The 24646-nt window shown below is 39.5% G+C and overlaps 1 protein-coding gene across 8 annotated transcripts in view; it reads right to left on the bottom strand.

Annotated features, from left to right (window-relative positions):
* The window catches only part of LOC102975635 (protein-L-isoaspartate(D-aspartate) O-methyltransferase-like), a 194397-nt gene that overhangs the window by 126453 nt on the left and 43298 nt on the right, over positions 1-24646 (bottom strand). For 5 of the 8 annotated variants that reach the window (XR_008617092.1, XR_008617096.1, XR_008617094.1 and 2 more), the window contains one exon: positions 3973-4086. The exons of 2 other annotated variants lie outside the window; for them this stretch is intronic. Coding sequence is in view for 1 of the 6 variants with exons in the window: in XM_028488661.2 (XP_028344462.1) it covers positions 3973-4015 (43 nt within the window). In the remaining 5 variants the exon portion in view is untranslated. Of the gene's footprint in view, positions 1-3972; positions 4103-24646 lie in introns of those variants that run through there. One more of the 8 variants, XM_028488661.2, reaches the window with a different exon arrangement.

The raw sequence follows: 24646 nt of genomic DNA, 5'->3' as shown, positions 1-24646 counted from the left end.
CCCCCAGCCCCGCCCCCCATTCCCTGCATCTGTGCAGCGCTGTCCCCGCCTGAGCATCCCTCCCTCCTCGGAGCCCCTCCCCCTCGGCATCCGGGTGCAGTGGGTGAACCTTCCCCGTGGCCCAGGGCTGCGCTCGTTCCTCGCCACCTGTCCTCTGCCTCCACTCCTGGGGTCCTTGAGGATGGAGATGACACCCCCACGGGAGCGGTTCTGAACTAATCACTTGAGTTCATCAGGATTGGCTGGGACAAGCACGCAGCTCTCTGCTCACCTCCACGCTTTATCCGTCTTGTTCCACATCTTCAACGCCTTCCCTCTCTCTCTGTTCTCTCCAGCTGCTCCAATACTAACCATCCGCTAAGAACAAGCTCAATTCCCACCTCCTCCGTAAAGCCCTCCAGGACTACCCTCTGTTGATTCTTTTCCCTCTGAGATCCTAGAGCACGCTATACCAACCAGTTTTCAGGGGGAAATTCTTTGCCTCTCCTCCTGTGTGTTCATCTTTTCTCTCCAACTCGACTATAGCGTTCTTGAACGGAAATCAGTATTACCGAGTGACTGAATATACTTTTCACGAGTAAGAAAATCAACTTAGGATTTTTTAACTTTACAGTAATGCGAAAGCAATACGCATTCAGTAGAAACTACTTCGACTTTTGAATTTTGAGCTTTCCTCGGGCCCACCGTATGGGGAAAGACACTTCCTCCTGATGCTGGGTGGCAAAGCCCCAGCTCCCCACCAGCCACGCGACCACACCAGGAGACAGCGGATAGATGCAACCACCACGGACCCAGACAAGCACTCTGCTTGTCAGTACAGTAGTCAATAAATTACACGAGATGGTCAGCACTTTATTAAAAAATAGTCCTTGCATTAGATGATTTTGCCCAACTATAGGCTAACCTAGGTGTTCTGAGTGCACTGAATGTAGGTGAAGCTAAGCAGTGATGTTTGACACGTCAGGTGTATTAAATGCATTTTCAATTTATGATATTTTCAACTTACCATGGGTTTACTGGGACGTAACCCCATGGTAAGTTGAGGAAGATCTGTACAACAGAAGCAGCAGCCAAGGAACCAGTAGGAGAAATAATGGTTTTTATTTAAAGACAGTCACGGCATGGAAGCAACCTAAGTGTCCATCAACAGATGAATGGATAAAGAAGATGTGGCACATATATACAATGGAATATTACTCAGCCATAAAAAGAAATGAAACTGAGTTATTTGTAATGAGGTGGATAGACCTGGAGTCTGTCATACAGAGTGAAGTAAGTCAGAAGGAGAAAAACAAATACCGTATGCTAACACATATATATGTAATCTAAGAAAAAAAATGTCATGAAGAGATTAGTGGTAGGATGGGAATAAAACACAGACCTACTAGAGCATGGACTTGAGGACGTGGGGAGGGGGAAGGGTAAGCTGTGATGAAGTGAGAGAGTGGCAGGGACATATATGCACTACCAAATGTAAATTAGATAGCTAGTGGGAAGCTGCCGCATAGCACAGGGAGATCACCTCTGTGCTTTGTGACCATGAGAGGGGTGGGATAGGGAGGGTGGGAGGGAGGGAGACACAAGAGGGAAGAGATATGGGAACATATGTATATGTATAACTGATTCACTTTGTTGTAAAGGAGAAACTAACACACTATTGTAAAACAGTTATACTCCAATAAAGATGTAAAAAAAAAAAAACTACTTTACAGGTGTGTCAGGTGTAACTACTGAATGTAACAACCCACAAAGTGTTAGTGAAATAACAGAATTAATTTTTGGCCGGCCAAAATAAAAATCACTGGCCACAGGCATTAGTTTCTGCAAAAATCCTCCAGTCAATAATGAGTTATCAGAGTCAAAGAAGGACATTACGTAACAATAAAGAAATCAATCCATCAAGAAGATATAACAATTGTAAATATATATGCACCTAACATAGAAGCACCTAAATAAATACAGCATATATTAATATACAAAGGGGGAAATTGAGAGTAATACAATAGTAGTAGAGGATTTAACACCCCACTTACATTAATAGATTATCCAGACAGAAATTCAATAAGGAAAGACTGGCCTTAAATGACACATTAGAACAGATGGACTTAATAGATATCTATATACATTCCATCCAAAAGCAACAGAAGACATATTATTTCCAAGTGCACATGAAACATTCTGCAGGCTAGATCACATGCTCGGCTACAAAACAAGTTTCAATAAATTTAAGAAGACTGACATCATATCAAGTAACTTTTCCAACCACAAAGCTATGAGACTGGAAATCTACTACAAGAAAAAAACTGCAAAAAACACAAACACATGCAGGCTAAAGAACATGCTACTAAACAACAAATTGGTCACTAAGGGAATTTAAAAAAATACCTGGAGACAAATGAAATTGGAAATACAATTCAAACATCTATGGGACACAGCAAAAGCAATTCTAAGAGGGACATTTGTAGCAATACAAGCCTACATCAGGAAACAAGACAAATCTCAAGTAAGCAACCTAACCTTACAATGAAAGGAAATAGAAAATGAAGAACAAACAAAACCCAAAGTTAGTAGAAGGAAAGAAATCATAAAGACCAAGCAGAAATAATTACTGATAAAATAGAGACAAAAAAAATCAATGAAACTAAGAGCTGATTCTTTGAAAAGATAAATAAAATTAATAAACCTTAGCCAGACTCATCAAGGATAAAAGAGAGAGGCTGTATTTAAACAAAATCAGAAAGAAACAGAGGAAATTACAATTGACACCACAGAAATACAAAGGATCATAAGAGATAACTAGTATACACCAATAAAATGGACAACCTAGAAGAAATGAACAAATTCCTAGAAACATGCAATCTCCTGAGACTGAATCAGAAAGAAATAGAAAATATGAACAGACCAATTACCAGTAATAAAATTGAATCAGTAATTTTTTAAAACTCCAAACAAACAAAAGTCTTGGATCAGACAGCTTGACAGGAGGTGAATTCTACCAAATATTTAAAGAAGAGTTCATGCCTAGCCTTCTCAAACTGTTCATAAACAGCAATAACAACAACAAAAAAAAAACGGAAGAGGAAGGAATGCTTCCAAAGTCATTCTATAAGGCCAGCATCACCCTGATACCAAAACCAAAGACATCACACAAAAGGAAAATTACAGGTCAATATTATGATGAATACTTGTGCAAAAATCCTCAACAAAATATTAGTAAACTGAATTCAACGACACATTAAAGGATCATACACCATGATAAAGTGGAATTTATCCCATGGATGCAAAGATGGTTCCATAGCCACAAATCCTCAACGTGAGACAGCACATTAACAAAACAAAGGATGCAAAACATATGATTATCTCAGTGTATGCAAAAATCATTTGACAAAATTCAGCATCCATTTACGATAAAAACTCTCAAAAAAGTATGTAGAGAAGAAACATACCTCAACATAATAAAGACCATATGTGACAAAGCAACAATTAACATCATACTCAATGGTGAAAAGCTGAAAGCTTTTTCTGTAAAATCAGGAACAAGACAAGGATGCCCACTCTCACCACTTTTATTCAACATAGTATTGGAAGTCATATCCACAACAGTTAGGCAAAGAAAAAAATAAAAGACATCTACATTGGAAAGGAAGAAGTAAAACTCACTATTTGCACATGACATGATCCTAGATTAAAGAAAAATATACTCCAAAGACTCCACCAAAAACCAGTTAGAACTAATAAATGAATTTGGTAAATCTGCAATATACATATTCAATATACAGATCTGTGGCATTTCTATGCACTAATAGCAAACTGTCAGAGAAATTAAGACAACAATCCCATTTACAATTGCATAAAAAATAATAAAACACTTAAGAATAAATTTAACTAAAGAGGTAAAAGACCTGTACTCTAAAAACTATCAGACACTAATGAAAGAAATTGAAAATGACACAAACAAATGAATAGATATACCATGCTCGTGGACTGGAAAAATCAGTACTGCTAAAATGTCCATGGGAGTTCCCTGGTGGTCCAGTAGTTAGGACTCGGCACTTTCACTGCCACGGCCTGGTTCAATCCCTGGTCCTGCAAGCCATGCATCATGGCCAAAAAATAAAAATAAAAAGAAATAAAATAAATGTCCATACTCCCCAAAGCAATTAACAGATTCACTGTAATCCCTATCAAAATACCAACAGAGTTTCTCAGAGAAGTTGAATCCTCAATTTGTATGATCCACAAAAGACCCCAAATAGCTAAAACAATCTTAAGGAAGAAGAACAATTTATTCATCCATAAAAAAGAATGAAATTTTCCTCTCTGCAGCAACATGGTTGGACTGTGAGGGTATTATGCTAAGTGAAATATGTCAGACAGAGAAAAACAAATTCTGTATTATTTCATTCATATGTTGAACCTAAAACACAAGACAAATGAAAAAATAAAACAAAAAGAGACTCATAGATACAGAGAACAACAGGTTATTGCCAGAAGGGAGAGTGGTTAGAGTGGGGGTGAATTAGGTGAAGGGGATTAAGAAGTACAAACTTCTAGTTATAAAAAAATAAGTCATTGGTATGTAATGTACACATAGGAATATAGTCAACAATATTGTAATAACTTTGTATGGTGACAGATGGTAACTACATGTGTGGTGATCATTTCATAATGTATAAAAATTTTGAATCACTATGTTGTATATCTGAAACTAACATAATATTGTATGTTAACTATAATTCAGATTTAAAAAGAGAACTTTCCTACAAAATTATCAAACTGTATTCACTCTGGTTTTTAAGGGTTTTCTTTTTTATATAAACTTAAATGTAGTACATCTGTAATTTATTTCATTGTGTAGTGTTGGGTAAAGATACAACCAATAGTTGTCTTAACTTTGTAAATTGACTGTAATTTCCTTACTGATTTAAAATGCAATATTTATCACATTATAAATTTTGACATATGGAAAAATAAAGGGTTTTAAGATAGTATATCCTGGTATGTAGATGAACACAAAGAAATCACAAAGGTTCTTATAAAAATGAGGCAAGAGAATCAAAGTTGATAATAAGAGATTTGACAAGAGAAGCAGACGTTGGTGTAATATGCTTTGAAGATGGAAGAAGGTGCCACAAGTCAAAGAATGCAGGCTGCTTCTGAAACTAGAAAAGGCAAGAAAACAGATTTTCCCTGGAGCTTCTAGAAGGAACACAGACCTGTAATATTTGTTTCAGATATTTGGCCTCCAGAACTGTAAGATAATAAATTTGTGTTATTTTAAACCATTAAGATTGTCATAATTTGTTACAGCAGCAGAAAAAAACTAATAAGAAGAGAGGGGTTACAGTTAATTTCAATCTCCTGAGTGAGGCCTAGGCATCATTTTTTTTGTTGTTGTTAATCTCCCTAGGTGATCACTCCTCACTTGCAACCGGAGTTTAAAAGTAGTAAACTAGGATGGTGAAGGAGATGATAAAATGTTTTGAGACCAGAGGAATTGCCTGTCATCACTAAGTGGCTCTACCTAATAAAGAAAATATAAGATTATGGAATAAGGGATATAATACTTTGATACAGGACAATATGAGAAAGAAATATTAACCAGAACAGTTTCAGACTATGAATGCTTCAGGAGAGTGTCCAAGGAGTCTAATTCCCAATGAAGCCAAGCTTGGATATATGACATTTGTTATTATTATTCATTTATAAATCATGTGTTTTGTTTGTTTTGTTCTTTTGTTGGTTTGTTTTTAGTCAAACTAAATTATAAACTTTTTAAATGTAGGAAAATTTTATACTTTTCATAATCTAATTGAAATGGATTCTTGGATTCATTTATTGTGGAAGATATAATCTTGGCCATAAAATTCTGGCTATCTTATCCCATAATATCCTGAAATCCCATCTGCTCTTGAGCCCAGTTTTGAAGCCAAGTCCACCCAACCTTCTGTGTGTGGCTAGGATATTTTGGGCAATATCTTAGCACATTTTAAATTAGATTTATTCCAGGCTAGCAGATTTTACTCTCACCAAGCTGGGAACACCGGACAACAATTACCAATGTGATAATAATCACCAATGGGAAATTTTACATGAGACAAAAATAAGTCTAAAATATACAGGCCAAAGCATATCCTTTCAATATAAGCAAAGTGTCAAAAAAGATTATATACCTCAGCCAGCATATCTGATGTAAAATGAGGATATTTTCCCCAGGGCACTTTTTTTTTCAGATATCTGATCAAATGTCACCTTATAAGCGTTATTTCTGATCATCCCCATTTGAAATAGCACCTCCCCTACCTGTCTCCCCAGTTCTATGTCTTGTTTCTCTACCCTCCTTACCTGTTCTGTATATTACTTAATACCAGTTCATAATATTAATTTGCTTTTTTTGTTGTTGTTATCTGTTACTCTTCCCTAGAAGGTAAGCTCTCTGAGAGTAAGGACTGTGGGTAGATATCTTGCTGTGTCCCCAAGTTCTAGAATAAGAATTTGTTGCAACTTTATATACATGATGTAGTGGGGAGAACCCAGTCTGTTCCATCTCACAAGCTGTATGACATTGTTACCAAGTCCAAGCTCATACTGAGAAATGAGTTGTTGGGGCGAGGAATAGCGACTTTATTCAGAAAGCCAGCAGACTGAGAAGATGGTGGACTAGTGTCCCAAAGAACCATCTCACCCAAGATAGAATTCAGGCTTCTTTTATACTAAAAAGGGAGGGGGGTGTGGCTGATTGTTGCAAACTTCTTGGTGCCAGGATCCTTTGTTCTTGCAGCTGTCTACGTAGGTCTGGTCACAATGTTCCTGTAAACCTCCAAAAGGACAAATGTTATTCTCTGTTCTGTATCTTTTTTTTTTTTTTCTTTTTTGCGGTACGCGGGCCTCTCACTGTTGTGGCCTTTCCCGTTGCGGAGCGCAGGCTCCAGACGTGCAGGCTCAGCGGCCATGGGTCACAGGCCCAGCTGCTCCGCGGCATGTGGGATCTTCCCAGACACGAACCCGTGTCCCCTGCATCAGCAGGCGGACTATCAACCACTGCGCCACCAGGGAGCCCTGTTCTGTATCTTTTTATCTCTATATAAATGGAAAAGTGTTATACCTTTAAAGGTCAGAGCCTTGAGAATGGGCTATCCTGTATATTTCAGGCTATAGGCAATATTGTTTTACAAAAGGTGCAGAGCCAGCATGACTAAGCACAGGCAACACAGCACAATGGTTAGAGCACATTGAATAGATTCAATATGAAGTCGTATGTTCTCTGTTATAATAATAATTGTCAATTTCCATTCCACAATCCATTCCCATGGGAAAAGGGATGACGACTGCTCTGCATAACGTTAAGTGGCCATAATGCTTTGCAATGAATTATGGCCACTTATGAGGGCTTTATGAACTCCATCTAACAGTGACGAGATTTCAGAAGCATGTTTTATGTCCTTATTATTTGAAGTAAGGAGTCTCCTTTCTTTCCAGATTGCCCGAAGTGCATGTACCATGGAGAATGCATACCGGAGTCTGTATGTATATTTACTTGCTTTCCTTAAGCAAGAAAGAGAGTTCTTGTCAGAACAACGATTTCTGCCTTTTGAGTTGAGCTCCTTGGAGGCAAAACTCTCACCTCAATAATCCTTTCTAGGGTTATTACCACGTACCCAGCACATTGCCTATCTTGGTCCATGAAACTGCTCCTACCAGTGAACAGTTCCAAATCCAACTCAGCCAAGGGTTAGTCAGTTAGGTCTGGTCTGCTAGAGTACACTAGCTCATGATGTGTAGGGAACTGTGCTCTGGGAATTGTGCAGATTCGGTTGGGAGTAATGTGGCTGGATTCAGGGCTGCAGTGACCTGGAGTTTTCCACTGGGATTGTCTAATGGCTTGATACTTTCCCATTCTCCCAGAGGTTGCCCAATAGCTCCCTTTTTGTTCCAGTAAAGAAAGGACATGTAGTCTGCTGTATGAGTTCCTAGCAAGGAATTGCAAGCACCCTGTTTCTTTCGAGAAAACTCACTTTTCCTCCCCAGGCATTCCTGCAGGGTGTAGAAGATGAGCGACAACAGTGCTTTTCAGTCAGTTTTCTGGCCACAAGCATCCTGCTTTCCAAAGGGGCAAATAATGCTTTCCCCATCAGGCCCCAATTTCAACGTGGACACCAGCCTATGTACCAGCATCTTCTGACCAACGAAAAGAGACACATGCGACACACTAGGCACTTCCATGAGGACACTTTTGTAAGCAGGGGTTTTGCATAAGGTGACGTGCATAGCCGAGACACTGCCTCAGTCAGGCCTTGGTGACGTTGGATCTTTCAAAGGCCTAGCAATGGTATGGGAAGAGTGTCCTTCATTTCGGGCAGGATCTAAAGTCATGTTTCTGCTTGAGGTTAAGAGATGTCATCTTTGAGTTCCTAGAATCAATGATAAGCACCGTGTATTTTTCAGTGCAGCTCAGATCTTCACCAGGAGGCTGACATGCATTGCACACGAGACCGTCTACAACCATGTTCCTGAGGCTGTTTCCAAGTGGTGGAAATCTAGCTCTCCGACAGAAGAAGCCGTTTGTTGCCCTGCCCTCTGCATGCATAGAGTTGAGCCCAATGACCCATGTGGCTGGAGGTTGCTCAGAAGCCACAAATGACACTTTGGGTACACTGTGTTCTTCCATGACCAGGGTCCAAGCATGAGAGGCCTCACAGTCCTGAGAGGCGTACCAGCGTTAAAGCACTACATTCACTAAGACTTCATGGAAACAGCTGCACTCCAACACTGTTCATGGCACAGGCGGACCGTCCTTTCGAGCATGTGGGCAAGTTTCATAGCCACTAGCCAAGAAGGCTGTGGGATGAGCTCCTAGCAAGGAACTGCATGCACCCTGGTTCTTTTGAGATAACTCACTCTGCCTCACTTTGCCTCCCAGGGTACTCCTGCAGTGAACAGAAAATGGGAAACGTGACTGTTTTTCAGGCATCTCTGAGGATGCAGCTCTCCGGGTGGCCATTGGGGCAAATTTTGCTTTTCCCGTCCAGCCCCATTTTCACAATTGACACACAGCTCATGTACCTGAGGTTCCTGAGCAGCCAAAAGAGACACATGCCACACACTGGCCCCTTACATGAAAGCACTTTGGCAAGCAGGAGTTCCTCCTGTGGTGAATTGCGTGAGCCAGTGAATGCTTTAATTTCACCTAGGTCAAGGTGGATCTTGCAAAGGCCTAGCAATCTTCAGAGGATAACTGCACATTTCTTCAGCTGGATCTGAAGTCGAGGTGCTGCTTGAGGGAGCAAGACGCCAGGTATGAATTCCGAGAATCCGTGCAAGCACAGTGTTTTTTTCCAGGACGGTTCAGGTTTACACACTGAGGCCCACTTGCATTGCACATAAGACCGGGTAGAAACGTGTTCCTGAGGCTCTTCCTAAGCTCCGGAAATCTAGCTCTCCGATGGAGGAAAGTGACAACTGTCTGAAGTTTTCCCACCCTAATGCACAAATGCCTGCACACAGGGGATTTCATCATTCTTCCTTGCTTCTCCACAGAATAGCTCTAATTTCAGGATTATATTGTAATTTACAGCCATTCAAAGGCCACTGTTTCTCAGATCCTAACAGATACTGTGGACCACACATTGTTACAATAAAATATAATCTTTCTCTTAGTCATGAGTTCATAGCTGTAATCAGACCACTTATCCAAAATGCGCCCCAGAGGACTTTCTTTATGGATAGTTGAAACATTCCCCATTTTTTAAAGACAAACAGAACACAAATGATGCACACAAATGCTAGCATCCAAAGAAACAAACAAACTCGTTCACAAATGGGGTAAAAGTCCAGCAACTCTTTCCTGTCTCCAACAGGGTATTCCATTCAAATACAAAACAAATTGGCTTATTCTGAAGAAAAAGTCCCAAATGAAGGAAAAAGAGTTTCCAGTGGTATACACCAGAACGACTTACCCTACTGTACTGAGCCTGTTGGCTCCAATACGTCACTTCCTTGCCCCAACCAAAAAACAAGGGAGCAGCCAGTGTTGCTTCAGAGAATTTTGAAGGGAAGATTCTCAGGACAAGTGGTCCTGGCAGCTGCTAGGGCCTTACCCTAAAATTGTCCAACTGGGGCAGCTGACCACGCACAGCTATTCTACTGGCTGGCTGGCCAAAATTGGTTAATGAGTCCAAGCTCATACTGTTCACCACATGACAAGCCAAATAGAGACAAGTTGTTGGGGCAAGGAATAGCGACTTTATTCAGAAAGCCAGCAGACTGAGAAGATGGTGGACTAGTGTCCCAAAGAACCATCTTACCCAAGGTAGAATTCAGGCTTCTTTTATACTAAAAAGGGAGGGGGTGTGGCTGGTTGTTGCAAACCTCTTGGTGCCAGGATCCTTTGTACTTGCAGCTGTCCACATAGGTCTGGTCACAATGTTCCTATAAACCTCCAACAGGACAAATGTTATTCTCTGTTCTGTATCTTTTTATCTCTATATGAATGGAAAAGTGTTATACCTTTACAGGTCAGAGCCTTGAGAATGGGCTATCCTGTATATTTTAGACCATAGGCAACATTCTTTTACAAAAGGTGCAGAGGCAGCATAACTAAGCACAGGCAAAAGAGCACAGTGGTTAGAGCATACTGAATAGTTTCAATATGGAGTCAGGTTTGTTCTCTCTTACAACATCAGATAACTTAATCTTCCTGATCCTCGATTTTCTTATCTGGAAAATAGAACTGTTGCCTGTCCTGCTTACCTCACAGTGTGTTAAAAACAACTGAGTGATGTGCTGATATTATGTATTGTTTTACTGTGCATGGCATGGTGTAGCTGCCCTGTAAGATCTGACCTGTCTCATGGCTTTTGTCCTATAACCATCTCATTCCAATTGATGAAAATGAAAAAGAAATAATTTGTCCCTCACTGACATTTACACTGCATTGGTAGTGGGCAAAGACTGTGGATATTCATAAACAGAGACAATGTGAGTTACTAATGACAATCTTTTAATTCAGCCACATAGCCACCACCAGTAAGGTCTCCAGAACTCCCAGCCCCTTCAGTTCCTCTTGTTTAGGCTAAACAAAAACTGAATATGCCTACCAGTCACTGCTTCAATGTTCCATATTATTAGCAGCCAAATAGATTAGCAAATATTAGTAACACATAAAAAATGTAAAATATTAGAATTTGATGCTTATGGCTAGCTCCATATTATGTAGAACATCCTTACAAATTATCTCCTCAAAGCTGCTTTCTTTTAGGAAAGTATAAATTATTCTAGAACTAGGAGGACTAAAACAAAGCTATCATTTTGTACACGAGCTCAATACCATCCACATTAGAACTTATCTCACCAAAGGACTAAATTAATTTACAAAAATGCATAGAATACAAAAAGTTAAAATAAATTACTTGAACAATCTAGGTCAGAGCACTACTTGTACAAGAATATAATATGTAGTCATGATCTAAGACAGTTGCTAAGAAGAATACAAATTTGGCTCTAAACTATCTAAGCCATCAGAGAAAAGAGAAAACAACACCCCGTATAGGAATTATGGTATTAACAAGATCAAAGCAGATGAGTTCTCTGATAGAACAGCCTTTCCTACCCTGAAACCTGACAGTTTTCCCTTGAGTCTTTGTAAAATGCCCTGTGTGATCTAGAGGTGATGCTATTATCTCTGTATCCCTGTAATAAGTATAATAGTCATTTCTGTTTGGCTGTTTATTACAGTATCTCTTGATTTAGGTACAACAAAGCCAAAGTACAACTCAGTATAAGGGACAAAACCTGTATTGAATTGCCCTTCACATAATGGAATTGTTCTGTTAAGGAATGAAATGAGAAATATCAAGTATAATAGTAAGTAACAGAGAAGAACAAACCTGACTCCATATTCTGTTAGCTCTAATCTTTGTGCTCTGTTGCCTGTGCTTAGTCCTGCTGGCTCTGAACCTTTGAGAGGCCACTCTCTAGGCTCTGCCTCCCATTCTCAGGGTTATTTGAGATGCTGTCTTTTGGGCTTGAAGTCCTAAGTGTCTGCTGAATAAAACAGACACCATTTTGGTCAGTCATCCCGTTTTCCTGGGTCTCTCCCATACACATGTATTACTAAATTTTTGTTTGATTTTTCTCCCCTTAATCTATCTCATGTCACTTTAATCTTTATACAAGCCAGGAAAACCTAGAAGTGTTGAGGAAAATTTCTTCCTCCCTGACAAGTGTATCAACTGAAAAAAAAAAAAAAAGCACAACATAAAAGTTGAGAATTATGTTTTATTCAGCAGAATTTCTGAGGATTTCAAGCCTGGGAGGCAGCCTCTCAGATAGCTCTGAGGGACTACTCTAAGAGGTAAGGGTGGAGCCAGAATATATAGGGGTTTTTGCAACAGAACAGGGAGTCGAAACATCAAAAATATTACTGTTAATTAAGGAAAACCAGACATCTCAAGTTAATGAATTTAGTGCTTTTCTATGTGTGGGAAGATGCAAGAGTCTGGGCTCATTGAAATCATTCCTTTGATATGCACCTTAGCTACCTAGGGCCAGTATCCTATTCTTCCCATCCTGAGTGCTCTCAGGGTGCAACTTTGGGGGTGGCAGCAGTAGCTGAGGGCTTGGCAGTGGACAGCCCCTTTGTCTCCATCCTGAGTTCCCTCAGGGCTCAATGTCTGGGCTGGCTGTAATGGCTTGGTTGCTACAACATCCTTCGTTTACTGATATGGCAGGCAACATTTTTCATTCACAAGTGCTTCCTCCCAAAATGGGACTCATGGGAACTCTACAGTGTAGAGAATAAACTTAGATCCTTTAACATAAATAGGCATCCAGGATAAATAGAAAAGGAGTAAGAATTCAAAACCTTTTCTTTTTTTATTACCAAAATTATGGTAAGTTCAGGGAGTGGGAAATTTCTCCCCCAACCTTCTTGATTCCTTGTGACTGGACTAATAATAAAATTGACACAAGACAGATTAGTAGAGAAAAATAAATAAATTTTCAATGTGTGCACCTAGGTCTCATAGAAATAGAATCTAAAAAGTGGCCAAAGCAAGCAGCTTTTATACTTTTTACACAAGGAAACAATAAATTTCTGAGGAATGGACAGGACAAATAAACTTGGGCTTTGGGTGTCCAATTAGTAAAGAATCTAAACAGTTTGGGCTTGGGGTGGTAAATTAAAGGAGCACAAGCTTTGTTTATATAGGCTTCTCAGCCCCCAATTCCCTATGTCTGGCAATAAAGGTGTCATACCTGTATAAACAACCCTTGCTACTTTAAAATTTACTACACCAAGCCCAGACTCTCTTTAGATTCTTCACTAACTGAGCACCCAAACCTAAGTTTCTTTGTCCTGCCAATTCCTCACAAATGTATTGTTTCTTTGTCTAAAAAGTAAAAAAGCTATCTGCTTTGGGCACTTCTTAGATTCCATTTCTATGAGACCTCCGTGACATGATTAAAACTTGTTTCTTTTACTTGTGTTAATCTGTCTTGTGTCAATGTTATCATTAGTCCAGCCACAAGGATTCAAGACGGGTAGAGGGGGGAGTTTTCTCTTCCCCAACAGTAGGAAGTGTTATCTAACTTCTGAGTTGTTCTCAGTTGAAATTTCAAAACTGTATTTTGTTTGGCACTGAAGAGAGAATAAGTCAAACCTGCCTTCAAACACTCATAATACCAGATATTGATATGACCCTTTTCCAATCCCTCTTCCCCTCCCTCACTTTGCCCCTCTATCTTCTTAAAGGATTACCATATCTTTCTAGAGTCTAGAACATTAGCATACCATGCAATTGTGGATTTCAAATATCATTTTCTTCTACCTTCCTTTAAAGGCTTTCCTCATTTCCCCACACCTAACTTCTACTAAAACCAACCTCCTTACTCTTCTTTCTCTTCTCCTCTCCCACACCTCATACTCTGTCAAATGAGTAATTTAATTTTTCTTCTGGACCCAGAAAAAATACCTTTACTATTCCACCCTTTATATTCTTTCAGCTGCCTTAAAAATTAGTAAATTCACCTTCCTGAGCATTGAAAATTAATAAATACCCTGTTGAATGTATACAACATGAGAAAATCTGAGTCCATTTTGATGAATATTAGAAATATGAAATTAATAACACCATCAATGGCATTAACTCTAACACTACAGAATTTAATTCAATTTTCCCTTGACTCAGAGGGATTATTATGATAATCCCCCTGATATTATGGTACTACTTACAAATCAGTATTTTCCATAGTCTGACTTTACTTAGTAGTTAATTTCCTCAATGTTTAATATGTTTTCATGATTTGTATATTATTCCAGCACATAGGAAGCAGTTGATAATATTTGTTATTTAATTTGAATTTCATGATTGCCATAACTAATTCTATTCCAATATGCCGGATGCTTTTCCTATTCATACTCATTAGCAAAGCTGAATCATGAACCATTCCAGCATGACAAATAAATTATATATAAAGCATCATTTAAACTGGATAATATAAACATTTCATTTTGGGTAAAACAAACATTTACTTTTTTCTTTTCTGAGCTTTCAATTTACACAACTATAAAACTGAAAATTTGCCTGAATTTCTAAAAATTTGCCCCTAAAAATGGAAAGTGAAATTAACATGGTTCTTTTAGCTATTTCCAAATCTAGATATCTCTATCGGTTTTACTCAGGTGAAATATAGACCAGTGACTTCCAAAAGCTAGCCCATTGGCTACATTAAAATCAGCTGAGAAAGTTTTATTTTTAATATAATGCAGATTCCCAGGCTCACCCACCCCACAGTGCTGACTCAGCTATATCTAGTGTGAGGTCAAGGCATCCTTATCATTTTCACTCTAAGAGCTTAATCAATGCTTATCAACTGACTCAGAAATGCCTGTTCAATCATATCCAATCCAGTTTTATTCTGTATGGGACTAAGAAAACATCTCTATGATAGTTTTATACTTTTAAGAAACAAGTTTGTAAAGAAATATTTCATCTATGTAATTTCTTAGTGCTACCCTTAAAGCCTTAAGAGCTTTCAAACTTACTAAAGTGGTGCCATACAGACTGAGTCAAATCTGCAGGGAATAATTCCAACCATGTGCAAAGGGTTGAGAAGAGGAGAAAATGGAGTGGGTGCTTGCCGCCTGCAAGCCTTATAGTTGCCCAGCTTCAAGACCAAAGAAAGAGCCTGGAGACAGTACCAGAGACTTCAGTGGTTTATTGGACAGGGGGAAGCTTACATAAAGTGTCCTGGAGTGACACCCCACTGTGTGTGGCAGATGGGACATGACAGCAGTCTTCACTACTCAGGGGAGAAGGAGGCTGCCATCTATAGGGGGAATTGACATCAGGTGGGCTCATCAGTACCAGGGAATAGCTAAGCCTTATAATTAACAGGATTGGATAGTCATGTGAGTGAAGCAGGGGCTGGTCAAGCAGGGGATGTACAGAGAGCAAGAAAAGAGCCATCTTGAATGGCCTGACCATACAGTGGCAAAGCAGGAGTAGATGCTTCTGCTATGCAGCCATATGATCAGTACATTTGAGCACAGGGACTGAACTGATAGGGATCTGAGTTAGAATGTTCTACTGTGTTCTGAAGGGCTTTGGTATTAAGTCATCTGAGTCAAAGCTAAGATTATATAACTCTTTACACTGGCATGAAATACTAAGACTAACTCTCGCCAAGAACTGGGGAGTGTTCTTTAGTGACATGCTTAGAATATTCAACAAAATAGCCTGTATTTTTATCTCAGGAATTTGAGTTATCTGTATGGATCACAGAAAACTGAGCCATAAAGGTGGGTTTTATTATTGTGCTTCCAGAGTTTTTGCTAAATGATTCAATTGAATCTTTAAAGGCATATCTGCAGTCTTAGTCATTTATTCAACAAGAATTTACTAAGTCTCTACTTTTGGACAGGAGCTATGCTAAAAATGGAAGAAATTATTATAAGCATTTTGGGTAAGCTCTTTGATAGCTAATCAGTCACAGAAGGAACATAAATAATAATGCATAAATAATTATAATACATCAAGTGACTAAGTACAAAGCAACTGACTGTTTGGGAGCTGGGGAGGGTACTGAGCAAGGCAATGGGGAGAGAGGGGAGAGAGGCTAATGAGTGAAATTTTAGTGACTTGATATACACACTGGGAGATACCCAGTACATACTTTAAAATGAAGGTCTGGAACAAGGGACATATATTTAGGGAGTTGCGGCTATAGCAACAAATAAGACTTCACACGGAAAATAAATTGAATATAAAGAGAAAAGAGAAGTGAGAAAAAAGAAAAAGAGTGAAAACTCTAGGGAATCTCCTCCATTGAAGGCACAGGTGAAACAAGAAGAGGTAGTGAAAGAACCTGGGATGAGTGGGGGCAGGAGGGGAGGGTCAGCAGGAGGAGAACCAGGAAAGAAGACAGCTTACAGGGAAAAGGAAGGAGAGGGTTTCAAGAAGGAAGGACTGATCAATACTGCACATTTCCAAAGGTCAAATAATTTAAGAGCAGAAAGGTATACTGTAAGTTCTGAGAACTAAGAAAAGTTTGGAGACCTTAAAAAGTGGAGTGGGCGGGGATAGAAGGAAGCTCCAGTGATTCAGGAGTGAGCTGGAGGTAGGGAAACAGAGACAGGAAGTAAAAGCAAATACTTCAGGCTGTTTTACCATAAAGAGAAAGACAGAAATGGAATTGTGAGTGAGGGGCAGACAAGGTGAACAGAGTGGGTTGTCTTTTTATTCTTCCTTTTGTTTTGGAATGGGATAGAGATGGTACCCATCATTCACCTTATCAAAGGAACTGTTGAACAGAGATTCCCAGAAACTGGGCACAGTGGGGAGACTAAATACAAATAAAGCATTGGGAGAGGAAGCAGCACACAGAATAGAGATCACGTAGTCAGAGAGACCTGGTTTCAAATCCTGACTGACTCTTTTACTATTTGTATGACTGAGCAAATTATTCAAGCTTTGCAAGAGTCGCTCTATATCCTCAGACAAGAATCTCCCTCTTGACAAGCTTGTGTGGAAGGATAAAAGAATTAAAGTACATAGAGTGCCTAGCACAGTACCAACAACTTACAGATGTTTCCCTCCCTTTTCCTTTGTCCTATGCAAAAATCAAAAAGGATTTATGTGATCATTCATTGACTAACCTTGAAATAAATATGTATATGGCAATTGAAATTTAAATAAGTACCTACCCCAAACCAATAAATTTATTCAAACCAATAATTTTAGATTTGAAAACATAATAATGGAAGACATCAATGTTACATTTAAAATAAACAATAATAATAATAATAAACAATAAAATAAACATAATAGGTATCTGTAAATATGATGAACAAATGAAATAAGGCAACCATAACTTCTACATGGCATGTTAGTTAGTACGCAGAGAAAGCCAGTAAAAAACACTTTGTTAATGCTTATCCTGGCCAAGGAAGCAGACTGCTGACAGCCACAAATCATATCAAATAGAGAAGAGGTTATTCATTAGGCTCTATTTTACCTGGGATGAAATATTCCTTACTGATATATCCCAGTCTCTGCTTGACAGATTATTGTCCAAAAAGCGGTGCTGTAGAGGTAGTCCTGCATGGACTATGGATTTGATTATATGATCTGGAAAGAAATCTTTAAGCCTAAGGCTCTACAACATGGAAGACTTTGGGGTCTGAATTTATACCTCAGTCAGTCTCCCCTACCCACAAAGGAAGGATCCTGACAGACATCTTGTGACAATTGAGAATGTTCTCTTTGTCAGCAAAGCACCTGTTGAAATGATTATTCAGATTCCCTGTCAGGTTATGCGGGCCAAGACAAGAGGGTCTCAGTCAGGTTACATGTGAGTGGTGATTGCAGTGAGCATGTTCTCATCAAACAAATCATCCCCATTTATAAAGCTGTGTAGTATTATTCCAGGTTGTCAGCCTTCTAGTATCAATCAATCATTTCTGAATCCAGATATAGGTTGAGAAAACAACCTTCTATTTAGTGGCATTTGAGGGATACCCTCCTGGATCTTCAAATGGAAACATTGTTCCTGGATGCCTAAATGTTGAAACTGACATGTACCCTTAACCTTGGACTTTCATCCCTCTTCTGTGAAAACATCTTGGAGATGAGTTTGTCAGAGAGAACTGAGTAACTTGCCAAAATGGCTAAAGCCCTCACCTTAAATATCATCTCCAGCTGAAGACAAAGAGGATTTTGAGAGTGGGAAGAGTCAGTTACAGGAGGGTACCAGGAAAATCACAGTAAACAAATGTGGTTGTGATGCAAATTTAAGTTATTCCCTTCTCCACGGATAAGAGGTTCTAAAGATTTAGTCATCTTCCTCTCCCTGGTACAGAGAGGGAGACACACTTACAAATGGAGATTTCCCTTACAAATGAAAATGTTTCTTGCAAAAGGGCAAATCCTACTTGGTTTTCAGAGCCCTTCCATGTTTTCTGCTTCTCAGAAAATATCCAGATTAAAACAACTAAAATGCCAGAGCCATATTTTAGGGTGACAAATTCTGCTCTGCTGCAGGTTCTTTTAGAGGAGACTAACCATCTGGATTTACTCCTGTCTGAATATCCCACCAGCCACCCCCACTCATCTTGAGTGGCACTGAGTCTTCAAAGAAACTCCTTAAACTCTCACTCTTCACAATTCAGAGCTAAATCAGATTTATCTTTGAAGTAAAGAGCACAGGTTCTAAAAATAATCACCCGTAGTTGAAATCTTGGCTCCACACAAATGTGGTTTAGGGCAAGTTCTTTAAGTTTTCTGTGTGCAAGTGCACTCATGTACAAAATAAAAATTACAACAGTACTGTAGGGGGGCAGAATTTTCCATCCCAAAATATGTCTTTTTGGTATATTAATTATTGCAAACTGGTTATTTTCTAAGAAACAGCAGACATGGGAAAATTTCTGAAAACCAAGTAAGAGTTACCCTTTTGTAAGAAACATTTACATTTGTAAGGATGTCTCCCTGGATGTACCAAGAAGAGGATGGCCAAACTTCTAGGAAGTCTTATCAATGGAGAAGGCAATGACTTAAATATGCATAAAAACCATACTCTTGTTTACTGTGATTTTCCTGGTAACCTCCTACAACTGACTCTCCCCACCCTCAATATCCTCTTTTGTCTTCAGATGGGGATGGTATTTAAGTTAAGGGCTTCAGCCATTTTGGTGAGTTACTCAGTTCTCCTGGGTCTCTCCCATGTATATGTGTTATTAAACTTTTGTTTGATTTTCTCCTGTTAATCTGTCTCATGACTATTCCTTATACCAGCCGGAAGAACCTAGAAGCGTAGAGAAAAATTTCTGCCACTTCAATAGTACCCACTTCATAGTGATGTTAAAAAAAGAAACAATGAACCCAAAATGGAGTCACTTGTGCTAAAACCAGGACTTACTACCTAACCTAAAAGCATTTACAACGTCCCCCAGGAATATTATCCTAATCAGTCGATGTGGAAGTTTTGGTTAGCACCAATGAGGTAATCCTTTACATCCCCCAAAGAAAGGTGAGATAATCTGCCAAATAGTCCCCTTTCATACCCCATAGGTAGGTTACCTAAGCCTGAAATAATTTTTTTAAAATGACTTTCATGCTTGCCTTTAAAAATGTCTCCCTTTCTCACTTTGGATCTCTCCTCTACTTGCTAGAAAGGATACTATCCAATCCATGAATCATTCTGTTACTGAACAGAACCTGGGTCTGCTCACCCGATGCATAGTAAAGCCTATCTACTGACTGGACTGTGGTGAAGGAAAGTACAGCATTGTTACTGAACTCAGGTTCGGCTGCTCACCGCTCGAAAGCCAATACTTGAGACAAGTGTTGATTGGAAAGGAAAGGCTGCTTTATTCAGGAGGCTAGCAACCTGGGGAGAAGGTGGACTTGTGTCCAAGAACCAACTCTGAAGATTCTGCTGGACCATGAAAGTTTTTAAAGGGAGAAAGGGGAAGCTAATTACAGCTAATTGGTTGGAGTGGGGATCAGTCTTATTTTCCACTGTGTTCAGACTTTCTTCTGATTGGTTGGTGGTGAGGTAACAGGGCAGTGTTCCAGGACTCTTTTGCTCAGCCTGAAGTTACCAGGCTACATGTAGGTGGGGGCCTTAGTTCCCTCAGAAGAATTCAAAGGTATTGTTATGTATATTCCTTGAGGAGGAACCAGGACCCTGCTTTATCACTGCACTATTGTTTCTTGATTGCTCCTCCTTTGTTTCTGCATTCCCTCACTTTTCTGACTAGCATTTTTTGAATCTTCCCTTTGGAACTCAGGGAAGGTCTAGGAGGATGAAGTCTTTTTCCAACAAACAAGAAATGGGGGACACAGAAAGGGTTTGTACCTGGGAGGGCCCCACAAGGTCTTGCTTATATTCATCATATAATGCAGGGTGCCAAACGAGAAGAATAAGCAGCTCATGCTCAAAAGTCCTGTTTCTCTGTTGGCTTTCAGGCAAGTGTTTTCACAGACAGTGTTAGGGGAGAGGGTTGTTGCATGCATGATCAGCTTGTGGACAATTTTCTGATTGGCAGGGTGATGTTTCAGGAATCTCAATTATCAATCTTCTGACTCCAACCTGTCAATGTCTACATGTTTGAGGTCAGTAGTTTTTGCCTGGTGATGGAACTTAGCAGGTTCTTGAAAGGTACTACCAGGTAAAAAAGCCTTTCTGGGTCCCCTGTTTCTTGATTGTAGGAGAAAGGCTTCAGCCTCCTAGGTCTTCCCTGAGTTCCAAAGGGTGGACTCAAGCAGTTACTAATTATGTTACCGAATCCAAGCTCGCTCTGCTCACCACACGACAGGCCAATAAATTGGAGACAAGGTGTTGAGGCAAGTAATATGACTTTATTCAGAAAGCTGGCAGACGGAGAAGATGGCAGACTAATGTCTCCAAAAACCATCTTATTGGGGTTTGGATGCCAGTTTCTTTTATAGAACAGAGAGGGGGAGGAGATGAGGAAGTAAAGTAAAAAGGCCATAAGTTTTGCAAATGTCCCCTGAAATGACCACCCTCAGGGAGGGGATGTGTTAATTTCACCTTTCTGGCAGCCATCCACAGGTGGTCAGGGTCAGGATGCGTCCATGAACAAAGGCACTTTGGTTTAACATTCAGGCAGAGGGGCAGGTTTCCCTGAGGCAGGCCATTATGTATGGACAGTATCCTTTTAGTGAACAAAAGCAGCAGAAAGCAAAAGTTAAAGTAAAAGAAACAGATCCAACATGTAGTCAGATTTGGCTCTTCCCTATTACAATTAGGGAAGTGAGGAAATACAGAAACAAAGGAAAAGCAGCTATGATATAGTAATGTAGAGATAAAACACAGTCCTAGTTCCTCCTCAAGTGATATACATAACAATCTGATGCATATCTTTGAGTTGTTCTGCAGGAACTAAGGCCCCTACCCAGGTGGAGGATGGTAACCATGTGCTGAGACCCCAGACTGGTCAGAACCAGATGGTTGATGATTGAGATTCCTGGAACACCATCCTGTTACCTCACCACCAACCAATCAGAAGAAAGTCATAAACTCTGCAGCCATGACCCTAAATGTTGCCTTTAAAAACTGTTCCCTGAAAACCATCAGGGAGTTTTGAGCATGAGCCAATTTTTCTCCTTGCTAGGCCCTTCCAATAAACTTTTCTCGCTCCAAACTCCAATGTTTCAGTTTCTTTGGCCTCACTGTTTATCAGGCACACAAATTTTGGTTCAGTAACTGGAGATCTGATTTCTGTAACAACAACCTAAGAATGTATGTCAGACGTTGTTATCTGTTTTCCTCAAGGAAAACTAGGGTCTTATGACCCCATCCCAGTTTGACTTATTGCTAAAAGTAATCATCTTTCTTTGCTTGACTGCTTCTTTGTTTTCTTTTCTGCCCCTTCTTAAATGATTAACTGCTTGAGCCTATTCTTTGGAATTCAGGGAGACCTAGGAGACTAAAGCTTTTTTCACAAAACAAAAGGTGAGGCACACAGATGGGCTTGTGCCTGGGATGCCCCACAGTGTCTTGCTTGGTTTCAATTCAATAAAGCCAATTAGATATTTAAAACTTACTCAGTTAAAATTTTGTTACTTAAAGTAATCATGAAAATTAAATAGGTCATGTAAAACTACTTAGCAAAATATTTATTATCCATATATATTTATTATACACATACATTTATTTAATGTATACTTTGTATATATAGATAGATGTATAAGTAAATACATAAATGTATGTATTATTAACCGAAATTTTAGAAATGGAGAGCTGATTGAATAAAAAGGTGTTTATTTGAGTTTTGTTAGGATTGCAGGAGACACAGATTCAAGAAACACAGGAGACACAGATTTAAGAAACACTGAATTGTGTTCTGCTATACTACAAAATGGGGGAGACTTATAAAGGCAATAAAACTGCAAGGTTACATGAGCTATTATCAAGATTTATAATTGGAGCTGGCAAGAAGTAAGGGTACTTGTTAAGTAAGGATTTTGGGGGCTCTGAATAGTTGCATATTTACAAGGTAAGACCTTGAGACTGACCATTAAGTTGCAGCTGGCAGGTGTTGTTTTGAATATGGCTGGCGGTGTCTTTGGGTCCAGTACAGTTCAAAGAATGTTCACGTTCTCAATGCAGGGATGTGCCTGAGACTAGATCCTCAATGGCCGCCTGGCTCCATTTTGTGTGCCTGAAGTGTGATTACTCGATTATAATTTTAATTTGTCATCAGTATGTATGCATGCATTTATATTTTTTTAGCTTCCTTTCACCTAGGCATTCACCCCACTTTGTTCTTATCTTGCAAATGTTATATTCAAAACATTTTCTGACATTTCCCCCATACTTGTATTACTGATCTTGTTTGTGTGTCCAATGCTTAGTGAGGTGAAACAAACAAAATGTCAGTTTGGAGCAGAGAAAATTTACTGCAGGGCCAAGCAATGAGAATGGGTAGTTCATGCTCTAAAAAAACTTCAAATTGCCCAATCGTTTTCAGGGAGAATTTTTAATAGGCAAAATTTGGGGTGAGGGCTGCAGGGTGTATGACTTTCTTCTGATTGGTTGGTGGTAACAGGGCCAGTGCTCCAGGAATCTTGTGCTCAGCCTGAAGTTACCATTCTCCACTTGGGTGGAGGCCTTAGTTCCTGCAGAAGAATTCAAAGATATTGCTATACATATCCCTTGAGGAGGAACCAGGATCCTGCTTTAATCACTGCACTATTTTTTCTTGATTGCTCCTCCTTTGTTTCTGCATTCCCTTACTTCCCTGATTAGCAACTGTTTGAATCTTCTCTTTGGTGTTCAGGAAGGAACAAGAAATGGGGGACCCAGAAAGGATTTGTACCTGGGATCCCCACAGGGTCTTGCTTGGTTTTACTTGCTCTCCATTCTACTCTGCTGTTTGCCAAATAAACACAAGTAACCTAACCAGGAGAGAGAAAAACCAAACTTCACATCTTACAACTGTCAATTTTTTATCCATGTCAGTTCTGACATTTTCCCTATTGCTTACAATAATAAAAAGAAAAAGGAAAATAGCTTGGGCAACTGATAACATGCTTTTTCCATCACCAATTAGAATTCTGAGACTCTAGATCCTCTGGTAGGAGCAGCTTCACATGTGTTTTCAGAAAACAGAAACAAACCCACACAACTTTCTGCCTGGAGAGAAAATCCTTTCTCCAATGAATACTGATTTAGTTCAAAGGCAAATGTAACTCAAATCCAAAATAGTATAGAATGGAAAGTTCCTTAGAAAAGTATCTAAACATGGGATTAGGGAAAGGGGGAATAGTCACACACAGAAAAATCACTACTTCTGTATCAGTGATGAAGAAATAAGAACAATCATCACTAACCTAAATGAGATAGGTAGAAATGGAACTGAACCTCAATCCTCCTAATTTTGTGTTCAATCCACCTAATCTCCACTGCAAACTTTTGTTATGTTATCAAAGACCACAGTAGGGCTGGAGATCCCTAGCAGAGCAGGATCTACAACGTGGTGTTTTAAGTAGGGGGTAGGCCTGCTGGCCATTCTGTCTGCCTATAGGCCTAGCCTCAAGAATAGGGGGAGTGAAACAGAAGGGAAGGGGGCAGGGCACAACATTTAAAAGAATGACATAGACCAAGGACACAACATAAACTAATTAGAACAAAATAGGTTCAAGATGGCGGATGAGTCGACTTCCACCAGACCTTAAGTCTCAGTATACGCCTACTGTAACACATCAGCAAGCTAAATGACACACCTACAGGTGCCATGACAGTTCCAAGGCTGACCATAAAGATCAAAAAGTGGGTGGTGGCCCAATTCCTGGAAATCCCCACCCTTTCCCCAAAATAGCTGGAATACTCCTCCTACTAAAGTAGCTTATGAAATTACCCACCACTATAAAAACTGACAACCCCATACCCTGGTGCTGCTCTCACCTTCTAAGATGGCCCAAAATCTGTCTGTAGAGTGTGTTTCTCTCTAAATAAATCCACTTCTTACCTATCACTTTGTCTCTCACTGAATTTTTTCTGTGATGAGACATCAAGAATCTGAGCTTCATTAAGTCCTGAGACCAGTTGTGTGATCTGGTTAAAAGACCAGTTGTGTGATCAGTTAAAAGACCGTGGGTTCAAGTCCCAATCTGGGTTA

This window comes from Physeter macrocephalus, chromosome 4 (genome assembly GCF_002837175.3).
Source record: "Physeter macrocephalus isolate SW-GA chromosome 4, ASM283717v5, whole genome shotgun sequence".
Classification (NCBI taxonomy): Eukaryota; Metazoa; Chordata; class Mammalia; order Artiodactyla; family Physeteridae; genus Physeter; species Physeter macrocephalus.
The sequence above is the reverse complement of the archived record's forward strand: the minus strand, read 5'-3'. Positions and strand labels throughout refer to the sequence as shown.